At 40.1% G+C, this 23,541-nt stretch overlaps 1 protein-coding gene and 1 long non-coding RNA gene across 3 annotated transcripts in view; one reads left to right on the top strand and one right to left on the bottom strand.

The window, feature by feature from the left end:
* LOC141585074 (uncharacterized) overlaps positions 1 to 11,792 on the bottom strand; it is a 42,167-nt gene extending 30,375 nt beyond the window's left edge. The window contains exon 1 of the long non-coding RNA XR_012518344.1: positions 1,235 to 11,792. This is a non-coding gene — a long non-coding RNA (uncharacterized LOC141585074). The remainder of the gene's footprint in view (positions 1 to 1,234) is intronic.
* Positions 11,793 to 11,866: 74 nt separating this feature from the next.
* The window catches only part of TMEM263 (transmembrane protein 263), a 25,720-nt gene continuing 14,045 nt past the window's right edge, over positions 11,867 to 23,541 (top strand). For both annotated transcript variants that reach the window (XR_012518343.1, XM_039471887.2), the window contains exons 1-2: positions 11,867 to 12,159; positions 22,575 to 22,644. Coding sequence is in view for 1 of the 2 variants with exons in the window: in XM_039471887.2 (XP_039327821.2) it covers positions 22,581 to 22,644 (64 nt within the window). In the remaining variant the exon portion in view is untranslated. The remainder of the gene's footprint in view (positions 12,160 to 22,574; positions 22,645 to 23,541) is intronic.

Raw genomic sequence — 23,541 nt, 5'->3', positions numbered from 1 at the left:
TTTTAAAAGAAATGTTTTCCTATAATCTTAAGTTGAAAATTACCCATTTAGTGGATATTATTTAATACAACTTTAGATTAGCAATTATATGACATTCGTTTAGAAGCATTTATTCCATTACATTTATCTGATTACTTCGCTTATAATAGTTTATTTATGAAAACCGATATTCATTATTTAAAGTTATTTCCCTGTTAACCATGTTTACAGCCCATGAATTTCAAGTGTTAACCTGAGTAAGAAACTTAAGGCTAACTATACTGGTATTTTAACCAATAACTCAGGATTTAGCTTTTTTTCATTAAACCAACAATATAATTATCTTTATAAAAAATTACACAAGCAAAGATCATTCTGTTTTGGGTTGGGCTTATAGTTTTATAACCCTCATGTCAAATGTTGACATCTTATAGTAGTATTTGGCAGGGATAAGTATTAAACTGCTTGATCAAATAAATGTGAAAAAATGCTGAAAATTCTTAAGATATTTCTAATATTACTTTACCAATAATTTTAAAGCCATCTTATTTATTAGCGATTTTACTTACATCATATAAACTTGAAAAGCATTTGGGCTTCTTTGTGTGTGTGTGTGTGGTGGATCAATGAGTGCTGACTGTGAGCAAGACTCTACAGCGTTTCACCACGGAATCATTTCCGCCCTCTGAGATGCCTATTTCTCTCTCTGGTATTCTACTAATTCCAAGAGGGTTCAAAATGCCAAGTGATCAGCTCTTATATGTGTTTCCTGGAAGAGACTTTCTAAACTAATTTTCTTGGGGGCTCCCTCTAGGGCCACTGCATGTCTTGGGAAGTCAACCACCCAGACACTTTTACTTGGTCCCCAGGGGCACCTTTCAACTGGGAAAAACAAAATTCCCTTTTTCTTCAGAGCTGAGGACCTCAGTCTCATTTATCTATGAAAATAACAGTTCAGTTCCTCATACAAATGTGCAGCCAAGCCAACTGAGCTTAATTTTGTAAGAAAAAGCAATGGAGAAGACTCTTTAGAATGCACCTCCAAACTAGAAACCAAATGAGGTGCCCAAAAGGGGGTCATTCTCCTTATCTTTAGAAAAACGCAATGGAGAACACCCTTTAGAATGTACCTCTGAACAAGACAGGGATCCTAAATAACTTTCTAGAAGGAAAAAAAAAAACCAACAAAAAAAAACCTCAGAATAAATCAAGGACCATCAACCAAATGGGAGGTCCATGGCTGAGGAGGACTTACCAGTTCCACTGGAGGAAAAGCTCAAAAGTGGGGAGAGTTTTCAGTGGGCCCCTGCTGGTACCTTAGCTCCAAGTTCAGACAACTCTTTCAGGGCTCTGAGTCTTCTCTGAGGCCTGATGTTAGGTGCCAAATTACTGTAAGTGAAAGAGCCAAACTCTGTAAATTATTTGAAGAGAGATATTCTGAGCTAAATAAGAGTGATCAGTGGCCCATGACACAGCCCTCAGGAGATCCTGAGAACATGTGCCCAAAGTGGTTTGGCTACAACTTGGTTTTATACATTTCAGGGGGACATATGACATCAATCAATACATGTGATGTACATTGTCTCTGCTATAAAGGCAGGACAAATGAAAGCAGGGATGGGGGGGTGGTAAAAGGACTTCCAGGTCACAGGCAGATTCAAAGATTTTCTGATTGGCAATTGATTATTATTTAAAGACCTGGAATCAATAGAAAGGAATGGCTGGGTTATGATAAGGGGTTGTGGAGACCAAGGTTTTAGGATGTAGATAAAGCCTCTAGGTAGAAGGCTTCAGAGAGAATCAACTGTAAATATTTCTTATTAGACTTAAAGAATCTGTCCTGTCAAGTCTGAAGGTCTCTGAGTTGATGTTAATGCTGGTCAGCTGTGAGGCATGTCCAACATCCACTTCCCATCATGGCCTGAACTAGTTTTTCAAATTAACTTTGGAATACCCTTGGCTGAGGAGGGGTTTGTTCAGATGGGTGGAGAGCTAAGATTTTTATTTTTGGCTTACACTATTAACTAGCACAGAGGCTCTAAAACGTTAATTATTCTCTTGGCAAATAATGATTAGGCCCATGTAAGGATGTGCCCTCAAAGCAAGAAAGGAAAGTGGGTCAAGCAGTCACTGATACAAATTTCAACTTGGCAGTTTTAGGTCTAGGAAGAAATCAATGTGGGCTCCTTCACACTCTGAGGATTGGTGGCTATTTCCCTTATATTCAATGTGAATCTGAAGGACAGATTTCAAAAGGTCTCCTGAAACAGTTTCTCCCTGTCTTAGAACTCATTTCCCTTTGCAAACTGAAATTAGTGTTTCAAGTTAGAATTCCTTCTACCCTGGTTGTAGAAGACCTAAGATGTTAGATAGATATGCTCAGGCTTTTCTTCATCTGTAAATAAGGGACCATGCCCCTCAGAATGCATACAGCATTGCCTAAACCATGGGGTGGGCCATTGCTTCCAAATGCAGGCCAAGTTGAGAGGCTCTCTTACTGTAATTCACACAAATTATAGTCAAACCATATTGCATTCTGGGGTCACGCTGAAAATGTCAACTCAGTAAGTCTCCATTCTCATGGTAAACGTACATGTTCTTTCAACATGGCTACTGCAGATGACAATAAAGATCCTATGGTTCGAGTTTGGGCTGCTCTATTCTATTTTTTTAAAGCTCCACCTTATCCATCTTCACCAATCCCATTTAACTTTTTATCACTGATAACGCATAAATTATGCTGGGTGGCCTCTGCCACCATTTTGGGTGCTTTGCTCCAAGATGAAATGGAAGCTTATTACAAGTCCTCTCCCTGGTTCTAAGATCTATACTGGACATAGGTAGAAAATAGTAATGATTCCTCTTTCACAATTTATAAATATCAAGCTGAAGTTCTTATCAAAGTAGGTATTCAATTCTTATTAAAATGTAATTTCCCTCCTCTCCCTATTGCAGAAGCTTTCTGCAACCCACATCCATATCAATCTTTTCTGCATTCATTCAGTCCTCATTTTTTTACTCAATTTGGCCTGTATTTGTATTGCCCTTTAATGATTTATAAATGCTTAATGTGCAGGTCTTATGTTTCCCAAGAGTATAACTCCTTAAGGTTAAGATATATGTCCTTTGTCTTCTAGTGCTAGACACATGGATGGTATATAAAAAATGCCTAAGGTGTTGGTTAGATTCTCCTGGTTACAAGAAACAAAAGCCACAGTTCCCTCAAGTAATGAGGGAAGTTACTGAAAAAGAATCCAAACAAAGCCAAACAAGCCACTGGAAGAGCAGAATCTATAGCAGAATCAGGCTGTAAGAGCAGTGTTCCACTACTCTAGAGGGTTGTATTAGTCTGATCTCATGCAGCAATGAAGAAATACCCAAGATTGGGTAATTTATAAAGACAAGAGGTTTAATTAACTCATGGTTCAGCATGGCAGGGAGGCCTCCAGAAACTTACAATCATGGCAGAAGGGGACACAAACATGTCCTTCTTCACATGGCAGCAGCAAGAAGTGCTGAGCAAAAGGGAGAAAAGCCCCTTATAAAACCATCAGATCTTGAGAGAAATCACTCACTGTCACAAGAAGAGTATGGGGAGTGACATCCCTCATGATTCAATTACCTCTCACCACATGTGGGGATTATAGAAACTACAATTCAAGATGAGATTTGGTGGGGTCACAGTGAAACTGTATCATTCTGCCCTGGTCCCTCCCAAATCTCATGTCTTCACATTTCAAAACACAATTATGCCTTTCCAACTGTCTCCCAAAGTCTTAGCTCATTCCAGCATTAACCCAAAACTCCAAGTAAAGTTTCATCTGAGACAAGGCAAGTCCCTTCTGCTTATAAGCCTGTAAAATCAAAAGCAAGTTAGTTACCTCCTAGATACAATGGGTGTACAGGTATTGGGTAAATAAACCCATTCCAAATGGAAGAAATTGGCTAAAACAAAGGGGCTACAGGCCCCACACAAGTCTAAAATCTAATAGAGCAGTCATTAAACCTTAAAGTTCCAAAATGATCTCCTTTGACTCCATATCTCATACCCAGTTCATGCTGATGCAAAGGGTGGGCTCCTATAATCTTGGGCAGTTCTGTCCCTGTGTCTTTGTAGAGTACACCTCCCCACCCCAGCTACTTTCACAGCTGGCAGTGAATGTCTGTGGCTTTTCCAGGTGCATGGTGCATGCTGTCAGTGGATCTACATCATTATGGGTCCTGGAGGACAGTGGCCCTCTTCTCACAGCTCCATTAGGCAGTGTCCCAGTGGGGACTCTGTGTAGGGGCTCTGACCCCATATTTCCCTTTAGCACTGCCCTCGCAGAGGTTCTCCATGAGGGCTCTGCCCCTGCAGGAGACTTCTGCCTAGACATCCAGGCATTTCCAAACATCCCCTGAAACCTAGGTGGAGGTTCTCAAACCTTAATTCTTGTCTTCTGTGCACCTGCAGGATCAACACAAAATGTAAGCTGCCAAGGCTGGGGGTTTGCACCCTCTGAAGCAATGTCCTGAGCTGTACCTTGGGCCCTTTTATCCATGGCTGGAGTGTCTAGGACACAGTCCTGAGGCAGCACACAGCAGGGGGACCCTTTACCTGACCCATGAAACCATTTTTTTCCTCCTAGACCTCCAGCCCTTTGATGGGAGAGACTGCTGTGAAGGTCTCTGACATGGCCTGGAGACGTTTTCCCAATTGTCTTGGTGATTAACATTCATCTCCTCATTACTTATGCAAATTTCTGCAGCCAGCTTCAATTTCTCCTCAGAAAATGGGTTTTTCTTTCCCATCACATCACCAGGCTGCAAATTTTCTAAATTTTTATGCTCTGCTTTCTCTTGAATACTTTGCCGGTTAGAAATTTCTTCTGCCGGATACTCACCTCTCTCAAGTTCAAAGTTCCACAGATCTCTAGGGCAGTGGCAAAAAGTCACTATTCTCTTTACTAAAGCATCACAAGAGTCCCATTTGCTTCGGTTCCCAATAAGTTCCTCATCTTCATTTGAGACCACCTCAGCTTCGACTTCATTGTCCATGTCACTATCAGCATTTTGATCAAAGCCATTCAACAAGCCTCTAATAAGTTCCAAATTTTCCCACATTTTCCTGTGTTCTGAATGCTCCAAATGATTCCAATCTTTGCCTGTTAACCAGTTTCAAAGTCCACATTTTTGGGTATCTTTACAGCAGCACCCCACTCTCTGTGGTACCAATTTACTATATTGGTCCATTCTCATGCTGCTGTGAAGAAATACCTGAGACTGGTAATTTATAAAGAAAAGAGGTTTAATGGACCCACAGTTCAGCATGGTGGGGAGGTCTCAGGAAACTTATAATAATGGTGGAAGGGGAAGTGAACATGTCCTTCTTCACACGGCAGCAGAAAGGAGAAGTACTGAGCAAAGGGGGAAACACCCCTTATAAAACCATCAGAGCTCATAAGAACTCACTATCATTAAAAGAGTATGCGGATAACAACCCCCATGATTTCAATTACCTTCCACTGGGTCCCTCCCACAACATGTAGGGATTATGGAAACTACAATTCAAGATGAGATTTTGATGGGGACACAGCCAAACCATATCAAGGGTAGAAACCAGACTCAAACTCAAGTTACTCTACTGTTTACTGTAGACATAAGGGCACTTGAGAGTAGAAACTAGCTAACAGTGGTTAAGTATAGTAAGCAACTAGGCAAAAATATAAGAACAAATTGCATCTTTAAATTTGGGTTGTATTACTGAAACCAATGTGAAATTCTGCCCATTAGGGGTATAAGAGGCTTCTCACCTTTAGGCCAGTCTTTATTTTCATGGTGCCAGGTAACTCTACCTTACCACAACTCTTTTTTTTTTCCATTTCAACATCTTTCTTTTTCCAGTCAAAATTATTGAGGTATAATTTACACACAGCAAAACTGTTCTTTTCAGTGTACAAATCTATCAGTTTCAGCAGATGCATACATTCTGTAACCCACACACATCACAGTCATGACAGCCAACAGTTCCATTAGCCCCTCTGCAATTCTCTTAAGCACCACTTTATAGTCAAATCCTCCTACCTCCCAGGCAACCACTGATCTCTCTTCTCTTTTTATGGTTTTGCCTTTTCCAGATTGTCATATATATGGAATATAGTATGCAGAGTTTTTAGTTTTGCATCTCTCACTTGGAATAATGCGCTTGAGATTTACTTATGCTGTGTGTAAGAGTAGATTCTATTGCATATATGTACCACCATTTGCTTATACATTCACAAATTAAGGGGCACTTAGGGTGTTTCTAGTTTTAGATGATTATAAAATAATTTCAGGTTTTCATGTGAACATGTTTTCATTTCTCTTGGGTAAATACCTAGGAGTAGGATTTCTAGGTCATTATCATAAGTATATGCATAACTTTCTAAGAAACTCAGAAACCATGTCCCAAGTATTTGTACCCCTCTGCATTCCCATCAACAATGTCTGAGGGTTTTAGTTTTTGTCCATCTTCAATAGCCTTTGAAATTATTTTTATTTCAACCAAGTCGTGATGATTGTGGCTTTGATTTGCATTTCCCTAATGACTACTATAGTAAATGGACTATAGCAATAAAAGGAACAAACTGCTCCTACACACAACATAAATGAATCTCAAATGCATTATTCTAAGTGAAAGATGCAAGACTAAAAATGCTTCATACTGTATTCCATTTATATGACATTCTAGGAAAGGCAAAATCATAAGGAGAGAAAATCGATGAGTGGTTGCCTGGGGGTAGGAGGGTTGAGCATCTTTTCAAATGCTTATTTGCCATCCATGTATCTTTTTTGGTGAAGTGATTGTTCAATTATTCACACATTTTAAAACTGGATTGTCTGCTAAGTTGTAAGAGTGTGCCATATATTCAGAATACAATCATTTAATAGATGTTTTGCAAATATTTTTTCCCAGTCTGTTGCTTGTTCTTTTGTTAAGTGTCATCCAAAGAGCAAGTTTTGATAAATTTTTTTATAGATTGTGTGTTTTGTGTTGTATCTAAGAAAACTTTGCCTAATTCAAGGTCACAGAAATGTTCTATGTTTTATTCTAGAAGTTTTATATTTTCACATTTACATCTATGATCCACTTAGAATTATTTTGTATATGGTGAAAGGCATGAGTTTATATGTGTTAAGTTTTTGTTTTCAAAATGTTATTCAAACATTATGTGTTTCTTTTTACTGTCTTTTAATAAGGCTCAATTTAGCAGACACTCTGTATATGATCCACATAAAGAAAGGAAACCTTCTAGCTTTGGTGTTTACAATCCCATGGCTGGAGATGAAAGGGCAGTTTCCAGCTCCTTTGACCGGCAGAAATACCTAACAAGTATGCTTTCTACTCCATAGATATGCATGATACAGAACAGTCGAGAAAGAATTGTCAATGCCTTCTAGTCAAAGATCACCAGGAACACACCTGTAGTTGAACAAATTGAATTTATCACTCATTGCAGCAAGGGAGATCCTGGGGAACCATGGGGCATATGGGTAAGGTGTTCGAAAAACTGGTGATTTGACAGAGGGTTTAAGTAGGTGGAACTTTGCTCTATGCTCTAAACGAGATATTGTCAGGAAGTGGGGGTAATTTTGATTGGGTATCTTATTAAATCTTATCTAGAAACAAGGAAGACCGGAATGAGGTTAAAGCTGTTATTGGTAAAGAGGCAACAGTTACATAGACTAGTTTGGGATTTCGTTTTGTGTATTCCATTTGGTGGGTTGGACAACATTCATGTTTTTGTCTAAGTTCAACCATGATTATCAAGTAGATTTATTTTTGTCCTGATCTACCAGGATCATAGAGTGACCTTGTCTGATGTTGATGTTCTCTAAAATTGCTTTTGTTCAACAAAAATACCAAAGCCTAGTTGTGCCAGCATCTACTAAATGTCAGGAACTGCTTTTCTCTTTCTGAGAATATAGTGGTTAAGAACTTGGGCTCTAGAGTCAGATAAAATTGGGTTTGATTCTAGAGCCTTCTGTTCACTAATTGTGGGACCTGGGGTAAATTATCCAACTTCTTTATGCCTCAGTTTCCTCATATGAATATAGAACTCTCTATATTAGAATATAATGTACTTGCCTCATTGGATTGTTGAGAGAAATGAGATGATAGAGGTTAGGAACTGTGTCAAATAAATCTGCTAGTATGATTGTATCACAGGAAAAATTAAAAAGGATACTGGTGCAGGGAAAGGAAAACCAAGAATAGCACAGGTAATTGTGCAAGGATATGGCAAAGAGCCAGGAATGGCAAAAAGCAGTAAGAAAGTGAGGACAGAAAGCATAATGATTTATACTGGGTGGTAACCAACCTTTATAAAGCTGTTAATTTAATGCAAGAATAATGCATTACATTCATGAAAACATGGTAAAACACAAAAATATGTGGATCTTGCAACAAGTAGTTTACTTAAATGAGTCCGTACTGAAACTCTGGGAAGAGTGATAACAATGAAAACCATAATTGTGCACATAATAGGAGACAGATTCACATGTTGAGCAGAAGGCTGGGCTGGGGCTTTTTAAACTTCAATGTACTATCAGCCTAGAAACAATTTCTTGTGTTAACATTACTGGTTTCTGGCTTGCTTCTTTCTGGTCCCCTTTGAACCACCCTACTATGTTAAACAATGTCACATCTAATTTCTAAAGTTTTTTAATAAGGTAAAAAGACTGTGTATATAACCAACTAGAATAAAACCCAGTCATTTAAAATGTTGGGTAATTGATATATGCGTATTAAGAATTTTGTTAAGTTACTGCCTGATGGCACTAAGAATTCATTGTTATTTTAAGAGAGAGGGTCTCATTTTGTCACTCAGGCTGGAGTGCAGTGGCACAACTGTAGCTCACTGCAGCCTTGAAGTCCTGGCTCAAGTAATCTTCCTGCCTCAGCTTCCCAAGTAGGTAGGACTACAGGTGTGTGCCACCACACCTGGCTTATTTGTTTATTTTTTGTAGAGTCAGGGTCTCACCATATTGACCTAGCTGGTCTCAAACGCCTGACTTTAAGCAATCCTACCACCTTGGTCTCCCAAAGTGCTGTGATTACCTGGCCAGGGCTCATTATTTTAAGACATGACAAAATCTTTCAAAATAACATCCAGACATAAATGTTTCATTTTATTTTTCTTGAAACAGGGTCTGACTGTTGTCCAGGCTGCAATGCAGTGGTTTGACTATAGCTCACTGCAGCTTTGACCTCCCAGGCTCTAGCAGTCCTCCTGCTTCAGCATCCCAAATAGCTGGGACTACAGGAGTGTACTACCATGGTTTTATTATTATTATTACAGGAGTGTACTACCATTATTATTACAGGAGTATACTACCATGCTTTTATTATTATTATTACAGGAGTGTACTACCATGGTTTTATTATTATTACAGGAGTGTACTACCATGCTTTTATTATTATTATTACAGGAGTGTACTACCATGCTTTTATTATTATTATTATTTTGAGACAGAGTCTTGCTGTTGCCCAGGCTGGAGTGCAGTAGTGCTATCTCGGCTCACTGCAACCTCTGCCTCCTGGGTTCAAGTGATTCTCCTGCCTCAGCCTCCCAAGTAGCTGGGATTACAGGCACCCGCCATCACACCCAGCTAATTTTGTATTTTTAGTAGAGATAGGGTTTCAGCACGTTGGCCAGGCTGGCCTGGAACTCCTGGTCTCGTGATCCACCCGCCTCGACCTCCCAAAGTCCTAGGATTACAGGCGTGAGCCATCACGCCCGGCCTATTATATTTTTTTATAGAGATGGGATCTCCCCATGTTGCCACTCCTGGGCTCAAGTGACCTTCCCCTGCCTCAGCCTCCCAAGGTGCTGGGATTACGGGCTTGAGCCACCTGTATTTTATTTGAAAGAGAGGTCACCAGAATTTGGTGGAGTTCAGCCTATAGAACGAAGAAATACTACAAGTCATGTATATCTTTGTTTTATAGGCTGAACTCCTATATTTGCAGTTTCAGAAGTTTCTGGTGAACTCATGACCTCCCAAAAGAGCTCTTTTAAATCTTAGTTGCTTTATGAAACAGATTCAACTGCTCCTTTGAGTTATGGCTTTAATAACTGTAAAAATGCAAAATCTCCCAGGAGTGGCTACAGTCCTGTCAGTCATTTGTACTTTAATAATTCTCTTTTAAAACAACGTGCAAAGGGAAGAAGAAACGAGACATAATTGTGCACTTCATAATTTTACCTAGAGTTCAACCTTGAAAGGTCACATATTAAAGATATATTAAAGACAGAAACTTCTGTAATAACAAGAAAACAGAGGTTATCCATTTCTTCACATGCTGGATAAACAGTACAATCCACTGATCCTGCTAATCATTCAACCCATAGGTTGAAGTGAAAAGATTATTTCCTCTTTCTGCTTTGAGAAACTAAAATATCTTGATAGTCTGAGGACCACTGTCCTTAATTCTTAAGAGGCCTGAATTCTCTGATTTCATAAGTTAATGATTAGGTTGAAGCTATAAACTATAGGCCATTCCATTTATGACCTGGATCAAAGTTAGCCTCATCCAGCATGCTTTCCTTGGTTTTAGCATGTCCTTTCTGAGCTATGTTGTCAACAGTTATCATTCATTTCCACCACCCTGAATATTCTGTAGTTGATAAGTCATTTTGTCAGTTTTTTTGCTTCCTGTGTATGTTTTTGACTTCACGTGTTTTTGTTTCACGTATTTTAAGTTGTTAATCAGACTGTGAAAGAAACATCCCACATTTACATAGGACTTCACAGTTCATAAAGACCTTTCCCACCCACCACACACACACAAAACAAGGATGATGAGTTTCCCATCATCTTCATTTTACAGGTGTGGAAAGGGAGTCAAGGAAAAGTTAACGGATACCATTTATGTAGTTAAGCAGGCTTTGAGCAGTTCATCTCCTCCCGTCCTCAAAACGACCTTCTGAGGTGGTTCCTGAAACCCGCTGTGAAGCTCAGAGAGGGACGCCTCACGTCCCAGGGGGATCAGCTCAGGCGGGGCCGCCATTCGCCTCCGCACGCCGTTGGACTGGAGAGGAGAGCAGCTGCCCCGGCGGGGAACACGTGGAGGGGCCCGGTCAGCAACTGGCAAGGGCGCGGCGCAAAGCCAGGCTTTCTAATGCCCAATCCAAGGCTCTTTCGCTACTAAACACCCCCTCTTCAACACATTTCGAGCGCCTGGCAGGCCCTGCACCAAGCCGACGGTGATGACAACCCAGGCGGGTTTTTACTCTCAAGGAGCTCAATTTTAGGCCAGCGACAAGTAAAATAAATAATAATAATAAAAATCAAACAAACTGAAAAACACATAAATAAGCCACGTCTCTCCTCAACCCTAGCACTTAGTCACAAAGGCGAGCATAGAGCCCCGACGTGAACGTCTGAACAGGCCCGGCTGTCACTCCCTGAGCACAGCAGGCAAAGAAGGTTGAGGCACCTGGACGAAAAGTGCTAGAGAAACTGGCGACTGGCCCACCTTCCCTAAGGCCAAGGTTCGGAATTCCGAAGACCGTTACTCCGCGCGGACCTTGACTCCCTGCCGCCGCCGACGCCAAACCTCCGGGACTGGGGTCCGCGGCCTGCGCGTCTCCTGGGCATTGTGCCCCTCGCCCCATCTGATTGGACAGTGGCGGGAAGAAGGCGCGGAGACCCTCGGAAGAGGCGCGTGGAGGCCGGCCGGGGGTTCCCACGGAGGCGCCCAGGGGGCGAAGGGGCGGGAGCGGGCCTCAGAGCGTCGCGCGTGCGCAGTTGGGACGCGGCCGGCTGGGGGCTGCTGGGAGGACCGGACCCTGCGAGAAACGAGTGGGCGTGTGCCGGGTGGGCGCGGGAGAGGCCCGGGCTGCACGAGCGCGCGTGCGCCTCGGAGTCGGAGCCGCTGAAGGAGGCGGGAACTGAGGAGGCGGCGGAGGGGGCGGGTCGCGTCGGGCGCCACGTCTGCAGCCAGAGGCCGTCGCAGCCGCCGCCGCCGCAGCCGCCGTAGCCGCCACCGCCACAGTCTTCCAGCTCCACAGCCTGAGAGGACGCCTGCGGAGCCGCGATTGCCCGGGATTGTGCCGGCCGCCGCTGCCGCCCAGGCTGTCTCAGCCCTCCTCGGCACCGGTCCGCTCCCTCCGCCCAGCCCCTGCCTTTGCCCCAGCGCGGGCCGCGACCCCGGCGGTGAGTAGGGCTGCGAGGGTAGGGGGCGCAGCCTGGCTTCCTGCCTCCCTCGCCCTCTGCCGTCGGCGCCCCTGCCCCTCAGCTCCCGCTCCCGGGCCTCGCTCCCAGCGGGGCCTCGGCGGGGACCCAGCGGAAAAGGGGGAGGGGCGGGACAAAGTTGGGGGCGGATGGAGGTTCGCTTCTGGGGCTACTCCTCCCCAACGTCGCTGACTGCCCCGCTGCTATTGGAGCTTGGGGACTCCCCTGGAAAGCCTCCGCCTGATTTTTTAACATCTGGGGGTTCGGGGTGGAGGCCGAAGTCGGGGGTGGGGGGCGTCAGCAGCCTGGGAGAGGGATGCGGCAGAGGGGCTTGGGTGCTGGGCGTCCTCGCTCTGCCAACTCCTGACCTGTTGATAAACCTCCCTCTTGGGTTCAGACACACAAGATTTGTCCCCTAGTGGACACCCCCAGAGCTCTTTCTGGGTAGGACGGCTGTATCCCCACGCCTAACCTAAACTGAAAGTGGGGATGGAGAGGTGACAGGGAGTGCTGGAGCACCCATCGTGCCGTCACTGCCTCCCAGTCTAAATAAAAACTGCCTGCTCTGCACACGCACGTTCAAGACCGATCCCCCAGCTTTCACTTCCAATCAGATCGCCTGTCCTAAACCCTTCTTACATAGAAATTCTGGAACCCTTCGGGACTGGGGGTGTGCTGGGTGTACAACGTGGAGCGGAGGGAGGAGGTGCCAAGCTCAGCGCTAGCCACGGCGCCTCCAGGGTCATTTTCTGCTGCTCCTGCCACGTCACACTCTCTGCTAAAGAAAAAAAAAACTTGCTAGTGCCTAAAGGGATCAGTGGAGAGAGAAGGGGCAGCCAGGAAGGGTTTAGAAACACCTAGAGAAAAGGGGAGGGTTCTTAATTTGATTTTTGCGTCCTTGTGAACACTGTGCTAATTCGAAATGAAAATACTTTATTTGCTATATGTGATTATTTGCTGTATGCTGTTGTTTAGCCTATAAAACTTCTGCTGGTGTGAGTGCTCTCAACGGTTCCCCAGGAATACTGATACCACACCAACAGGTAAACGCGTATGTGCCTGTGCACTCCCGTGCTTACTTTTAAAAAAGAAAGGGAGAAGTAGCCTTTGATAAACCCATATGCATCCTGTTTTGCTTTTTCCACTTGCATTTCTTTAGTCTTTGTTAGAACAGATGTACCAAAAACCAAGTTCAGTAAAAATTTGTCCATTTATAGAAAGCATCTTTAGAAATTGTAATGGTTGCTACATCAGACAAATAAATATACAGGTTTCTGTGTGTGCACGCGGTTTTTTTTTTTTTAACTACGGGAAAATCTTTACCTTTCTTTGTTTCAGTTATTGGGTATTTGCTTTTTTCCTGCTTCCGGAATATATCTCACTGGATTATATATAAATATCTTGAGAGTGGTACTTTTGTATGCTTGTTCACAGGGATGCCTCAGTGCCTAACAGAATGTTTGACACATACTAGGAATGCAAATAACCGTTGAAATAATGTAGTGAAGAGGGTGTACTGGTTCCCTGATTTAATAGAGTATTGTAATTCTGCTTAATGTTTCATTTAAGGACAACCCTTAAAAACTGCCATTTTGACACTGTCAGTACTCATCTAAGTGGGCACTTACAAGTTTTACTGGCAGATTACTTTTTCTTCCTTGCTAGATTCAGGGCATTTCTTGTAGACTATTTGCTGTTGATTTAATGGGCAGGAGCCATCTTTAAAAGCAGACTCTTCTGGATAGTTGGTTTAAATAGAAAAACCTAGAAACGGTAAGCTGGTGTTTTAATGGACTTTGCTTGTTAATGTATATGTAGTAAAGCTCTGTATAAATTTATTTTTGAATCTCCTTACAATTATTTGGCAAAGAAGGTAAAACATGGGAATGAGGATGTGGCAAAGTTCTTATAGGTAGAATATGTAGAAGAATTTAGCTAATTCATTTATAGTCTTCTTTTTCTAATACAGGGAAATTGGCATCTTCTGTTTAATAACAGGTATTTTGAATTGGCTTTGACGATAAACTGTCGTGCACTGTATTTTGTAGTTAAGCTTTATGTAACATGTTAGTGTTATTTAACTTCTTTTGGTGTATAGAGGGGTGGTACCCAGAGAAAATTCACTGTTTTTGGAATTTTTTATGACTAAAAGCTTTAAATTTACGTATGAAATATTACTGAAACCCACAAACAACATTGATTCGTCTGTTTTCCTTTAAAAAGAAAAAAAGTTTCCCAAGAGGTGTTCGTTTACTTATTTCTATTATTGGAATAAATTACCCTTTAGGGAGTTGTGTTGTTAATCCTTGCTCAGTATATTTGCCAGCTGCTATATCTATGACACTATTGTACTAGGCAAGAATTATTTCTCCCCATCTCTACAATGCTTAATGTAACTGCTGATGAATTTGTAGTCATTGATATACAGTCTATAACAAAGAAATCTTTCATATGTCACAATTTCTTAAAAACTCACTTATAACCCAGTTTAGTTGCTATTGTAATAGTTTATTCACACTTCAGGACGAAGAGGTAGAACTGATTTATGTCTGTAGAATAAGTTAAATCATTTGTACTTATCTAAAGCTATTGTCTGTCATTATTGCCTTCCTTTGGAAACTATGTGTTGTTTTGTCTTTTGGTAGAGACGAGGTCTTGCTATGTTGCCCAGACTGGTCTCAAACTCTAGGGCTAAAGTGATCCTTCTGCCTCGACCTTTTAACATGCTGGGATTGCAGGTCTCAGCCATCATGCCCAGCCAGAAAGTATGTTTTTAATAGAAACTTGTGCATTATGAGCTCTTAGCAGAGGTGTTTGTTTCTTGAATATATGTTTCTTGAATGATTCACTAAATGGCAAGTGCCAGAAAAAATCTATTCCCACTGGATTGTAAACTCTGGCTTAGAGTAGTGCCTGTGTGTGCTTAATCACACTGAACTCCTAAGTTCATAACAGGGTGCCTGGCACATAGTAGGGCTCAAGTGTATGTTGAACTAATGATTCATTGAGTTCAGGGGATATAGTTTGCATAGAATTTAGTAATTTTAACGTATTATTTAACGGTAACTTTTAAAAAAGTAGCTGGGATTGCAGGTACCTGTCACCATGCCCAGCTAATTTTTCTATTTTTAGTAGAGATGGGGTTTCACCATGTTGGCCAGACTGGTCTCGAACTCCTAACCTCAGGTGATCTGGCCACTTAGCTTTTTAAAAGTGCTGGAATTACAGGCCCATTTTAAAATTTTACTGTCAGTTGATACTTGTGTCTACATATATACTCTTAAATTTTATTAGTAGATTATTTACCTTTCACAGTTTTAGATTAGGGATCTATTTGTCTTCACAATTCCTAATATAAGAGAAACAGGTCTCCTGCAATGGAGATAATGAGCAGGATAGTAATATAAAAATTATTTAGTAATAAAGTGGCAATATTCATAGAGAGGTAATATCACTAAAAGTTAGGCATATATTTGTGTGTAGGAATTTGGAATGGTTAATGTGAATGAAAAGTACAGATGATGCAGTTAAGGATTTTAGCAATACCTTTATAAGGTAACTCAGCGTTTTGCGATAAAATTAGGAATTCAGGGAGAAAAAATCTCCAATACTTGTGGCTTTCACATAATTTTTATTATTCTAAAAGTTCTAGAGGAATTTTGATAATACATACTGGCTATTAAGATGTGATATACAAGAAACCCAAAACTAATCCTTGTTTTTTGAGTTGGAGCCCTGCTCCGTTACCCAGGCTGGAGTGCAGTGGTGTTATATTGGTTCACTGCAACCTCCGCCTCCTGGGTTCAAGCAATTCTCCTGCCTCAGCCTCCCAAGTAGTTGGGATTAGAGGTATGTGCTACCACGCCTGACTAATTTTTGTAGTTTTAGTAGAGATGGGGTTTCACCATGTTGGCCAGGTTGGTCTTAAACTCCTGACCTCAGGTGATATACTCGCTGTGGCCTCCCAAAGTGGTGGGATTACAGGCGTGAGCCACTGCACCCGGCCCTTGTTTTTTTAAGTCCCAGTGAAACTAATCTTTGCTGCCCTTAGGACTTTCAAGGCTTTTTAAATAGTAAATTTCTCTAGTTTCAGTAGACTTATGCCTGGCATGGCAGAACTCCAGATTTGCTACTTTGTTGTTTATTGATAATCCTATTCGTCACTACTGCTAATGATTTTAAATGCAACTGAATATTTCTATTTGATAGTATCTAGCTTTTTACATTTCATACTCCTCTACAGAAAATACTCCTAATTTAAGTCCAGAATGAACTCATGGTGGGCGTGGGAGTGGGAGTGTGGTTGGACTGTCAAGGAGAGCTGGTAAGTCTGAGAATATACCCAGAAGCAGCCCCAGGCTAGAGTGAAATCTCTTGAAAGTCTAGTTATCTTTAAAAAAAACAATGCTCAAGCACTTTACTTTTCACTGTGTGTGAATTTAAAAATAAAACAGTATTTTAAATTATTCTAGATTAAAATGCATGCATTATGTCTCTTTTGTGGATTCTTAAGTCCTTGGCATACCACTGCCTATGTTTAAAAAGGTACATTTGGAAAGCATGACTCTAGCTTAGGGTTTTCTTTTTTTAACCCTAAATTTGGGCCATAAATTGGTATGCATCTCTTCTTATGATGCTTAAAGTATATGTGGATACAGGTATTTTCTTTTCTTTTCTGTTTTTTTGAGACAGGGTCTCACTGTGTTGCCCAGGCTGGAGTGTAGTGGCACGATCATGGCTCACTACAGCTACTTCAATCTCCTGGGCTTAGGCAATTCTCCCTCTTCAGCCTTCCAAGTAGGTGGGACTACAGATGTGCGCCACCATGCCCAGCCAATTTTTTTTCCTTTTTTTGTGTGGAGACGGAGTCTCATTATGCTTTTCTGGTCTTGACTACCTTAGCTCAAGCAGTCCTCCCATCTCAACCTCTCAAAGTGCTGGGGTTACAATATTTTCTTTTTATCCTACTTATTCCACGAATACTATCTGGCAACTTACAACAAAAATGTACCAACAAATTGGTAAAAATACATAAATAAGATACTCAAATTGTAAACCAGGGAAAAATAGAAATCTGGGTAATGATCTTGAGGAGGTGTGGAAGTGTAGGGGAAGATAGGACACAACTATGCAGGCCACAGGTGCCTACCTAGTTGAGCTGGGATTTTAGCTGTAAGCTTCCTGGAAACCAAAGAGAGAAGGAAAACGTCACACCTTTGTATGTTTTAAATATAAAAATGGATAGAGTTTTAAGAAAACACACTAAATATCTGAGGGAAACAAGACATTTTCTGAATAATTACCTCTGAAGAAATTTCTTATGTGGAGTTCCATATCAGAGCTATTAAGTGTTGCAGTGGGTAATGTCTTTAACAGTATTTGTACAGTTAATATAGTAATAACCTGCATAAGGCTGTATGTATTTCCTTATCCAAGACATAACTGTGAACAAAACTCCGTGATACCATGTTCTTAAAGCATTATGTAATTTAAGTACATTGTTTTTTAGATTATTAACTTCATCTGGTGCTAAAACTGAGATTAATTAGGATTAGATGAACTACATAATCTTTAAAAATATCACTTATGAATATCACTGATTTTGAAGACTTGAAAATGTGGATTTTTTAAATTATAAAAACAATACATTTTATGGTGGAAAATTTATATATGTTAATACATATACATAATGCTTGTACTAGAAATATGACAGATTCTCCCTTTTATCTCACATTAATACCCATGTTACATTCTACTTCATACAAAAAATTCAAGTATATGAGTGTCCACCATGCATCAGACATTGATTAAGTCTCTGGTGATAGAGTAGTGAACAAACCAAGCCTTTGTTTTCATGGAGCTTACATTCTAATTGGGAGAGACCCAAAGTAAACAGACACGCATATCAAGTGGCAATAAGAGTTTCAAGAAAACAGAGCAGGGTTAGGTGAAAATGATAAGAGTGGTGGGTGTTTATCTATTATAAGGTGGTCAGGAAGCATCTAATAAGGGGACATTTGCAGAAGGACCTGAGCCATGTACATATATTGGGGAAGAGACTTTGAGGAAAGGATAAACAAGGAACTCTGTGTTAGTAAACTGGAATGAACAAGAGGTAGAATAGTGGAGATGGGGTTTAAATATTTGGTGTCAAAGGTATAAGGACTCTGAATTTTATTCTAAGCAAAATAAAAAGCAGTTGGAGGGTTTTAAGCAAAGTATGACATGGCTGAACTGAAAGAAGAACAAAGGTGGAAGCTCAGAGACCCATTCAGAGATTTTTGCAGTAGTACAAGTAAGAGATTATTATGGCTTAAAGTGGTAACAGTAGAGGTAGTGAGAAGTGGTTATATTCTGGATTTATTTAGGCAACAGAATTTACTGATAATTAGATGGGAATGTAAAAAACAGAATTCAAAGGTGACTCTGGTATTTTGGTTCAAACATTTATTTAGACATGAAAAACTGACAGTTTAGACTGTCATTTCATCTTACTGGACTACTAAAGTAGCCACTTACTGTTTTAATCTCTCTTTCCTTCCATCTCTTCTTGGTTTAGTTAGCCATCTTAGGCACAGATATGACAATATAACTCTGCTCATGGCTCCTTATTGCCAGCCCACAAAAGGATGAAGCTAATTCATATCATTTAGATTAATTTGCATATATCTTATGCTCTCATAAAGCAATAACTAATTTTTTAAAATTGGGATCTTTTTCTTAATTACAAGATAGGATATAGATTGTTTTTTAAGGGATACCGTATTGAAATAAAAGGTAAGACTGTTGGTAGGGATTTTATGGGGTAGGCACCAGAAAGTCAGTTTTGAAATGTATGCAGTTACTGTCATAATCACACCTGTATTTAAACTCCAGCTAAAATATATAAGATACATGGGTATATGCAATTTCCCATTATTTCTCTACAGGGTATGGTAGCTTCAGTTGATTGACAAGCCAGGTGATCTCCTGGATTTGTGTGTATGTGTATGGGATTACCATGATGAATAAGTTGGACAAAGGTGTCTGTCCTCTTGAAATTAATAGTCCAGTGGGGGGAAGTAAGTGGCTTCAAAATAATCATTTCTCAGAAGGAACACACACATTCTGCCAGGAATTTCTGCATGTTTTGTTTTGGAATTTGTTAAATAGCATTCTTATCTTAGGGTTAAGGTTAGAATTATTTTTTATTTTTATTTTAACTATCCTAAACAGCAAGGATTTAATGAAGTTATTTGTCCTCTGCTATACAGCTTATGGTCAAGCTGAGAGTCAAACTCAGGCACTCCGACCCCAGAGCCTTAACCACCATCCTGTATAATGTGTTATGATCTTACCATGATGATAGATCAAAGAAAATATAAATGTGAATAGTAATACATGTGCCTTTGTGGTTTGGGGAGTTTTAAAATTAAGGCACATCCGTCAAGAACCTCTTTTCCCAGTAATGCATTAGCTGAAATTCTTACTGGTTTTTCTGTGAGAGATTACCTAGCTTTACTATTACTTTTTAAAATCTTACGTTTGGTATGATGTGTTAAATTCTCAAACCAAACCAGTATAAGATTAGGTGCTATTGATAAATGACCTAAGTCAAGATTTGCACTAGAGCAATTGAAAGATAGATATTAAACAGAACATGTGCTGCTAGACTCAGTGGGGATGCAGTGAAGTCTCATCTTAAATAGGATTTAGATTTTAAAGGCATAACAAGATGAATTCCATGAGGTTAAAAATCACCTTTGAAAATTCCCACTTTTCACAGCCTTTGCCTCTACCACCTTCATCCGAGCTACCAACAGTCTTTTGTCTAGATTATTGAAGTTGTTTTCTAACGGGACTTTCTGCCTCTGCTGTTGTTCTCCTACTGCTCGTTCTCCCCACAGCAGCCAGAATGATCTTTTAAAAGATCACCTTACTCTTTTGTTCAATGCCTTTCACTGGCTTCCATCTCACTCAGTTAAAAGCCACTCTCCATCATCGCCTGCAAGGGCCTATGTTGATCCAGACCTCACTCTTTGACTTCCTCTCCTACTACCCTTGATGCGACCCTGCACACTTTACTGGCTGTTTCTTCTTGCTGATCCAGGTGAGCTCCCACATCATGGCCTTTGATCTTGCCATTTATTCTCTGGAAGACTTCTCACCTAAATATCTTGTATCCTTACCTTTTTTGAGTGTCATCGCAGTAAAGCCTTCACAGACTATCCTATTTAAAATATCATATCCTCTCTCCATCCATCCCTAGCCGGGTATGGTGGCTCATGCCTGTAATCCCAGCACTTTGGGAGGCCAAGGTGGGTGGATCACCTCAGTTCAAGACCAGCCTGGCCAACGTGGTGAAGCCCTGTCTCCACTAAAAATACAAAAATTAGCCAGGCATAGTGATGCACTCCTGTAGTCCCAGCTACTTGGGAGGCTGAGGCAGAAGAATCGCTTGAACCTGGGGGGCAGAGTTGCAGTGAGTCGAGATAACACTACTCCACTCCAGCCTGGGCGACAGATCGAGACTCTGTCTCAGAAATAAATAAGTTAATTAAGATATCACATCCTCTCCTCATCCATCCCTTTTTCTCCATAGCATAAAAATACCACTGACATACAGTACTCTCTTTGGGAGTATTCATTTCGTGATGGCAGAGATTTTTTTTTGTCTGTATTGACTACTATACTCTATGCATCTAAAACATTGTCTGGCTCAGGAGTAGGTGCTCAGTCAGTGTTTGTTAATTAATGTATTGAACTACATTGTTAATTTTCACAATAACCCTTTTAATATCTATTACATATGTACAGATATGTATATATTATATACAAGGATGTATGACTGCTGGGATCATAACCTTAGTTTTCTGGCCAAGCCAGATAATATAAAGAACATTTTTAGACCAATCTTGACTTGCTCTAATCTTTACTTAAGTGAATTTAAAAGGAAGTATTTCACGATAGTAAAGGAAATTGGGAAAATAAATTTGAATCATGTTTTCTTTACTGCAGCATAGCTTATTTTATTTCTTAGGTTCTCTTACTACTTTAAACTTAATCGTAGTATATATAATATATATATGTGTGTGTATATATATATATATATATATATATGTTTGTTTTTATAGTAAATTTTGAATTCTGTTACTATCTCCGTTCATAAGAGCTGTAAGAACAACAGAAAGTCATAAAAATTGATCTGTTACTGATTCAGATTGATGGTATAATCTTAATAAGGGAGGGATGTCTTTTTTTTTTTTTAAGGACTATTTTTAAGATAGAACAGCTTAGTATTTATTTTTTCAACTTTTATTTTAGAGTCAGTAGTACATGTGCAGGTTGATTACATGGGTAAAATCGTGTGTTGTGGGGGTTGGGCATACAGATTATTTCATCACCCAGGTAATAAGCATAGTACCCAATAGGTAGTTTTTCGACCCTCTCCTTCCACCCACTGCCTTCAAGCAGACCCCTGTGTCTATTGTTAACCTTTTTTGTGTCCATGTGTACTCAGTGTTTAGTTCCCATTCATAAGTGAGATTCCAGAATTTGGATTTCTGTTCTAGTGGTAATTCACATAGGATCATGACCCCCAACTCCATAAATGTTGCTGCAAAGGACATGATCTCGTTGTTTTATATGGCTACATAGTATTTCATGGTGTATATGTACCACATTTTCTTTATCCAGTCCACTGTTGATGGGCATTTAGGTTGATTCCATGTCTTTGCTATTGTGAATAGTGATGTGATAAACATAACACATGTATGGCAGATGGTTTATATTCCTTTGAGTGTGTATCCAGGAATGGGATTGCTGGGTTGAATGGTAGTTCTAAGTTCTTTTGAGAAATCTCCAAACTGCTTTCCACAGTGGCTGAACTAATTTACATTCCCACTAGCAGCGTATAAGCATTCTTTTTTCTGCAACTTTGCCAGCATCTGTTATATTTTGACTATTTAATAATAGCCATTCTGTCTGGGGAACACCTTTTTTAGTTATGGTATACTTTTTTCTTTAAGTATTGTGAAATAAATTACAGTTAAGTTAACCAGTATTCTGTAGGAGGAAATAACATTTTGTCTGCTAAACCCTACCTTCCAGCTCTCTTTCAGTGAGTAACTTTCCGTTATAGTTGAAGCACCACAGTAACAACTTAGGAAAGCTTATAATGTGACTGCCACTCTTTGGTGGGTGTTTCACATCAGATTTATGTTGTCTGCTGGTATAATTTAAAGTATTTATTAAATGTCACAGTTTGAAGTAGGAGAGGAACAAAATGAAGACTAGTTGTATAGTGGGTATAAAATGTGGTTTATCTGAATAATGTTGATGAAGTCTCAGTTTTGCATGTGATATGAGGTAGTCTCATGTTGAGGTTAAAATGAAATGTGTTTGTATGTTTTTTTTAGGAGATCATGAATCAGACAGATAAAAATCAACAAGAAATCCCATCATACCTTAACGATGAACCACCAGAAGGTAAGTATGCATCTATAACACTAAGAATGGAAAAAAATCCTGAATTAAAGTTCTGATTTTTTAAAAAAAATTATTTTATTTATTTTTTTGAGACAGAATTTTGCTCTGTCACCCAGGCTGGGGTGCAATGGTGCGATCTCGACTCACTGCAACTTCCCCCTCCCAGGTTCAAGCAATTCTCCTGCCTCAGTCTCCCAAGTACTTGTGATTACAGGTACCCGCCACCACCCCTGGCTAATTTTTTTGTATTTGTAGTAGGGACGGGGTTTCTCCGTGTTGGCCAGGCTGGTTTCGAACTCCTGACCTCAGGTGATCCACCCGCACGGGCCTCCCAAAGTGCTTGGATTATACGTGTGAGCCCCCATGCCCGACCCTGATTGTTTTTATTAAATTTAAAGAAATACAGCCTGTTTACCTTGTCAGTAAATACGTTCCAAAAATAATTGAAGGTAATATTTTTAGCCTCTAATAAGAAAACACAGATAATGGTGAATAGGACCACAATTTTACCATATAAGGGATAATATTTTCCTGTCATTCTTCTTTTAAGACCATTTTAGAAGTAAAAGTATCCTTTCATTTGTAAGGGGTGAGGATGGATACAGAAGGATGGACTGTGTTTAGTTTTGATATCCTGCATTACAAAATCAGCCTAATTCAAGAGATATTAGAGATTTGTTGTTAAACTCCTGTTATTCATTACATTATAATTAGTAGCTTTCCTCTATTAACACATGGTCTTGTGGTCTGCCTCATTTGTCTTTTTAAGTCATAATTCTTTTTTAGTTTGAAAATTGTGACATGAATCATTTTAATTCTTCAAAAACCCTTGGACATACACATGAATGTCCTGACTGTACAGAAAATGACTACAGGCATGTTTTTGGTATAGATTGT

Source organism: Saimiri boliviensis, chromosome 7 (assembly GCF_048565385.1).
Source record: "Saimiri boliviensis isolate mSaiBol1 chromosome 7, mSaiBol1.pri, whole genome shotgun sequence".
Lineage (NCBI taxonomy): Eukaryota > Metazoa > Chordata > Mammalia > Primates > Cebidae > Saimiri > Saimiri boliviensis.
This window is presented reverse-complemented; position numbering and strand designations above follow the sequence as displayed.